We start from the raw sequence: 6724 nt of genomic DNA on the forward strand, positions 1-6724 counted from the left end.
CCCCCCCCCCCGCCCTTTTATTTTGTGAGTAGAAAGTATATTAATCAGGATAAAGAAAAATGAAAAGCAGGCTTCAATGGCAAACCAATAGAGAGCAAGATGTCAATTCCTATTTGCATCAAGGCAAACAAGACATCCATGAAGGATTTTAATTGAAACCTCAGTAATGGACTCCAAATTTGTTCAATGTTGCTCAAGGAGGTAGCCCATATTCTTTTATCTCTTTCTCACTTGATATGATATGATTCACTGCATTGAAACTTGAAAGACAATTTACCAAGAATATCACATGAAGTTTTTTTATTGAAAATTTTTAAAATCCATCTCCATTCACTATCAAAATGGGAGGATAACTATATGGCTAGACCAACATTTTCGAAGGATACATTTCCAGATTGAATAAGAACAAGAACAAGAGAAAAATAGAGGTCAACATTTTCAATGAAACTTCAATAAAAAAACAACAATTTGAGATACAAATATTTTTTTTGAAAAAGAAAATCCTGAGTAACAAGAAAATTAGTCAAAACAGTACGCTATGATCAGATGGAATACAATCGGCCAACCCAAGATAAGAGGAGGTCTTGGAATTAGTGATTCAGAAACCCACAATTTGGCCCTCCTCCTTAAACTAGGATGGAGATTAATAACAAATGAAAATTGCCTTTGGACCAAGATTCTCAAAGCCAAGTACTTCCATAATTGATCCATTTTTTACCACAAAATAGTGAGAGCTTGTGGTTCTTTTTGCTGGAACAGCATTTGTAAAATCATTGCTTGGTTGAAAAAGATGGTAATCAAAAGAATTGGTAATGGAGGATAAACTGTCTTTTGGGATGACCCTTGGGTCCAGAAAGACAACATGTCACTGGATCTGGCATGTTTCAAAGTGAGGGACCCTCCTATTGAAATAGTTAGTGATACCTTGACCAATAGGCAATGGAATACGGCTTTATTAAACTCAACACTACCACCCCACTTTGTGGTGATCATTGCAAAGATTCCATGCTCGCGAGAGAGGGACTAATGGTGGTGTTCCCTATTGAAAGAGGGGACCTTTAAAACAGGTTTAGCTACAAGATTCCTTAAAAACAGTTCCCTTTCCATTTCCAATGAACAACCCCATAGATGCAGGTGTACTAGTCCATGTGCTAAATGGTGGAAATTTTTTTAGAAGATCAAAATCCACCCTAAATTTAAAATTTTCCTTTGGAGAACCATTAACAACGGGTTACCCACTAAGGAAATTTTATCCAAATGGGTGGATTTGGACATCACTTGTGGCAGTTGTAATAATAATCAGGAAATTGTCTACCATGTGCTTTTTGAGTGCGAATTTGCCAAGCGGGCTTGGGCCATGGGACCCTTGGGTTTCAAACCAGACAAGATTCTGGTATCAGATATTAGGAAATTGGTAATGTTCTGTTTCAACTCGGGCTTTTTACCCAAAAATGATCAATCATGGTTCTTTTCAATCTTTATGATCACAAGCTATTTTATTTGGAGGCACAGGAATTACTCACCTTTTGTGAACAGAAACCAAGTGCACTCCAAATGGTCAAACAGATTGAATTATGGATCGCTGTTAGAATGACCGAGACGGAACCTAAACCACTTTCTGATCGGATGCAAACAATGGTGACTTTGGAACCAGACACCATCACCGACACAAACAGAATTATCATCACAAGTGTCAAGGACAAAGGGGGGGACTAAATCTGCATGGGCTCTAAGTATTGTTTCATCTGGAAAATGCATACTAATGGAGTCTGATTTTTGTATGATAGGAAAGGATGGTAAGACGGAGGCTTTAGGACTGATACAAGGGTTAACTAAGACACGAGCAAGACGGAAAGAGATAGACCAGGTGTGGAGCGATGTGAAAGATTGGATGGCTGCTGCAAAACAATCATGATTTTGTAGTTAATTCTTAGCCTAGAACCATGCTAGTAGTATGTCTAGAGCTGGAGAACCACCACTCACCCAAACTTTTGTATAATAACTAATCCTAAGCATATGGAGGGCCTAAAAGTCTAACCAAAGAAGTATTGTCTATAAAACAGTATCAACTGAAAGTATTATGTAATAGCTATAGGATTATCTAATCTATCTTTTATTTGTTTGAATAAAAAAAAGAAAAAAAAAACAGTACGCTATTTGAACACCCCGACGAAGGCATACCATGTTCCCACAATAGTTCATTAATTATTTAAAGCACGTCTCATTTCATCTGTCTAATGTCCATAGATTGTGCTAATTTAAATTTCTTCCAATCTCCAACCACCTGGCTGACAGACAAGAATCATTAGAAATAGGAGTGTCGCTACATCTACCCCTTCAAGAAATATAAAAAAAAATATGATCAGAGATCTCCCCCTCTAACTGATTATTTGAGTAATTAGTTTCCATGAAATATCAATAAGAACACATTTTTATGATTTTATACATCCATTTCCAAACGGAAATACAAAAACACCAGATAGGCAAGTCAAATTTGTACGCCACATGATTGAATAGTCTTCTATTTGATGAGAGAGAGAGAGAGAGAGAAAGAGCTTGTGTACAAATTGATTGGAGCAGCAGATAATGAAATAAATGAAGTCAACTAAGAAATTTTCTTTTTTTTTTTTTGGTAGAAAATATTTTCTGTTTATATTATTAATGAAGACTTTGTAAATTTCCAGGAACTCAATTATAATAATAAAAAACCAATCAAGACAATGGAGATCAACCAATATAAAAGGTCCATACCCAATACCAAATACTTGTAAGTAACCTAAACAACCATAGAGAAGATGGATCCCTTTGGCTCAGCAATCCTTATAGTACTTCTTCCTGCATTCATGTCCTTATCAGTTTCTTCAGCAACTTCTAATTCAACCTCCGAGCAATTCCTCAATTGTGTCTCATCTCATTCTGGAGCCACCAACTCAATCTCTAAAGTTCTCTATAGTCCAACCAACTCTTCCTTTACCCCTATCTTGAATTCTACAATACAGAACCTCAGATTCCTATCATCTAAAAGCCCTAAACCTTTGTTTATAATCACACCCACTATTGATTCCCATATCCAAGCAGCAGTTATATGTTCTAGAAAAAATGGATTGCAGATCAAAGTCCGAAGTGGAGGGCACGACTACGAAGGTTTATCTTATCGATCTGATGTCCCGTTCATCATCGTTGATCTTCGCAATTTTCGATTAATCACAGTGGATACAGTAGAAAAAACAGCTTGGGTTCAGGCTGGTTCAACTCTCGGGGAAGTTTATTATCACATTGCAAATAAAAGCAATACTCTTGGCTTCCCTGCAGGGCTTTGTTCCACAGTAGGTGTTGGTGGGCACATCAGTGGAGGTGGCATAGGGACCTTGATGAGAAAATATGGTCTTGCAGCTGATAATATCATTGATGCTTACATTGTGGATGTTAATGGGAGAATCCTTAACAGAACATCAATGGGTGAAGATCTATTTTGGGCTATTAGAGGAGGAGGAGGTGCCAGCTTTGGAATCATAGTCTCATGGAAGATCAAATTGGTTCCTGTTCCACCTACTGTTACTGTCTTTACAGTCCAAAGAACACTACAACAAGGTGCAACCAAACTTGTAAGTAGATGGCAGCAGTTAGCTTATATGTTCAATGAAGACCTCCTTATAAGGGCCATAGCAATAGTGGCAAATGGGGCCACAAAAGAGGAAAGCACAATCCTAGTTACTTTTCAGTCTCTGTTCCTTGGAAGAGTTAAGGAACTCCTCCCTTTGATGAATAACAGCTTCCCTGAGCTGGGTTTGGAAGCCAAGGACTGCACTGAGATGAGTTGGATCAATTCTACTTTATATTTTGCTGGCTTTACTAATGGAGAGTCTATTGATGTTCTTCTGAACAGGACTTTACAGTCCAAGATCTTTTACAAGGCCAAGTCTGATTTTTTGCAAGAACCCATTTCTGAAACTGGGTTGGAAAAGATTTGGAATGAGCTTTTGCAAGGAAATATTAGTCCTGTGGTGATCATGGATCCTCTAGGGGGAAGGATGAGTCAGATCTCAGATACTGAAACACCCTTCCCACATAGAGCTGGCAACTTGTACAATATTCAATACTATATGTACTGGCAAGATGGAAGCACTAACACAACCAAAGAGCATTTACAAAGGATGAGAAAGATCTATAAGTTCATGACCCCTTATGTTTCCAAGCATCCAAGGTCTGCATATCTCAACTATAGGGATCTTGATTTGGGTAGTAGCGATATGCGTAATACAAGTTACAGAAAAGCTAGTGTTTGGGGAAATAGCTATTTCAAGAACAACTTCAAGAGATTAGCATCTGTGAAGAGCATGGTTGATCCAACCAATTTCTTTTGGGATGAACAAAGCATTCCACCTTTGAACTTTTAGTGGTTACTTTGTTACATGGTTCTTGTTTACATAAAGGGAAATGGTGTCATTAATTTATTCAGTATGTACCATTCAATTTTATTAAACTTTTATTGAATAAATTTGTTGGGTATAATGTCTTGTATTCGGTCACTTGCATTTTTTTAGGGCTACATGATTATTTTGGTGAACTACATGTATGGAGTTTTGTTATAAATTTGTAATGAGGGTTCTTTCTTTGTAATCAATCTGAAAAAGGTATGAGGATGAGCGACTGAACCCTGTTCTTCATTGATAATGAAACATATTTCATCCATCATGGACATAGGCAATCTTACTGAAACACATTCTTATTTTTTCGACCCAACCTATACATTCCTATTTTTCCTTTTCATTTTAATACAAATGAATTTTTAGCCAAAAAAACAGAGATAGCCCCGGATCTGCCTTTTTAGCTGAATGTGCTGTCTTGAGAATGGATCTTCAGTAAACTTTGGAGTTGGGTATTCAGAGCATAGTGGTGGATTTTGATTGTGCTGATCTTGTGGAATGCATCAAAGTGCATCTTTTCCTCCATGGGAAATTTAAGCTTATGTTCATGACATTTGTAGCTTAAATTACTATCTTCTATTGTTGAGAATGTTTTAAGGACTGAAAACTCCTCTGCTTCTTTTCTAGCTTCTTTTGTAACTTCTTCTATGTTCATTTTCTATGTAAATGGATGGACATGTCACCATTATTCTTTGGAATGCTCTTGAACTTGGTCGTTGTAATTGATCTTAACACATAATTTATTTTTGAAAAAGAAAATTATATATCCCATGTTAATCACTTATAATGTATTTTTTTTTTGTTCACCATGGTATCCGGGCTAGTTTAGGCGTACCTCGACTAATCTTCGAGAAGACTAGCATAGCAACCCACCACCACGGTCTCCACTTAAATCGCAAATGCATAGATAGAGAATCAAACATGAGACCATACACCTATCCACATAATTCCCAATTCGTCCTAATCATCCCTTTCAAATCTTCAATTCTTTTATATATTCTTGACTTCTGTAGGAGACTTTTCATATGGTAGAAAAACTAAAAAATTACTGGGAGCAGAGCCTAACGTGTGGCAAGACCTGAACAGGATTGATTAAATAAACCTTCCATAGTTGTCTTAGTGGATATTTTAAGGGTTTATGGGGCTAATCAATCTTATTAAATTGTGGAGGTGCACGTGTTGAATTCAAACATTTGATAGATATATGCTCACCTTATATTACGTATTTCCATGTTAATTAATTAATTAATTTTTCGTAGAATATAATTTAAGTTCAAAGCCTTCACTTCTTTCACATGCATTGGAGACTTTTTTTAATTTGAAATGGTAGTTAATTACTGGTATAGCTATTAGGGTGGCAAAATCTGACATGGCACGCCAGCCCAATCCGAATCCAAGACGCTCTCAGAGCTCACAGTTTTAAAAATTGGATCGGAATTATTGGACTCAGTATATCTAACTCAGACTAAACCTCTGTTTTTAAGTTTACTGAGTTTGATTGAATTAACGCCAGCCCTATCCGAATCCAAGACGCTCTCAGAGCTCACAGTGTTAAAAATTGGATCGGAATTATTGGACTCAGTATATCTAACTCAGACTAAACCTCTGTTTTTAAGTTTACTGAGTTTGATTGAATTAACGCCAGCCCTATCCGAATCCAAGACGCTCTCAGAGCTCACAGTGTTAAAAATTGGATCGGAATTATTGGACTCAGTATATCTAACTCAGACTAAACCTCTGTTTTTAAGTTTACTGAGTTTGATTGAATTAACGCCAGCCCAATCCGAATCCAAGACGCTCTCAGAGCTCACAGTTTTAAAAATTGGATCGGAATTATTGGACTCAGTATGTCTAACTCAGACTAAACCTCTGTTTTTAAGTTTACCGAGTTTGATTGAATTAAGTGTCAGGGCGAGTATGGATGGTCTAAGTCCAATTGATCGTGAAGACCATGGTTTGAGGAATTGGATGGAATTAATAATGGTTTTGGCTTTGATTAATCCTGATTTAATTACAAACAAAGGGTGAACTATTGTAAAGATGTTTTTCTAAATTGAACCCAGAGATATTTTTGTCCTATTCAGGTCGATTTGGATTGGGGTTGAATTGGTATTAGCCTCAACCCGATTCCATCTTCTCAAACCTTGATCGTGACACATTATGATGATAGGAATTAGAACTGAATCACCACTCTCACGTTTGGCACTGTACAAATCCGTCTTATGTAATGTTTCAGTGCTAAGAGTGCTTCTACAATTTTCTGCTCTTGGGGAGAAATTCTGCAAAAAAAAAAAAAA

The 6724-nt window shown here is 36.8% G+C and overlaps 1 protein-coding gene across 1 annotated transcript; it reads left to right on the forward strand.

Moving 5' to 3' along the window:
• Positions 1-2809: 2809 nt before the first annotated feature.
• On the forward strand, positions 2810-4397 carry LOC122060736 (O-acetylstemmadenine oxidase-like). Its single transcript, XM_042623841.1, has one exon. It carries the CDS (start codon positions 2844-2846, stop codon positions 4395-4397), a length of 1554 nt encoding a protein of 517 aa, XP_042479775.1. The 5' UTR covers positions 2810-2843.
• The last annotated feature ends 2327 nt before the right edge of the window (positions 4398-6724 follow it).

The sequence above is a fragment of the Macadamia integrifolia genome, chromosome 14 (genome assembly GCF_013358625.1).
Source record: "Macadamia integrifolia cultivar HAES 741 chromosome 14, SCU_Mint_v3, whole genome shotgun sequence".
Lineage (NCBI taxonomy): Eukaryota > Viridiplantae > Streptophyta > Magnoliopsida > Proteales > Proteaceae > Macadamia > Macadamia integrifolia.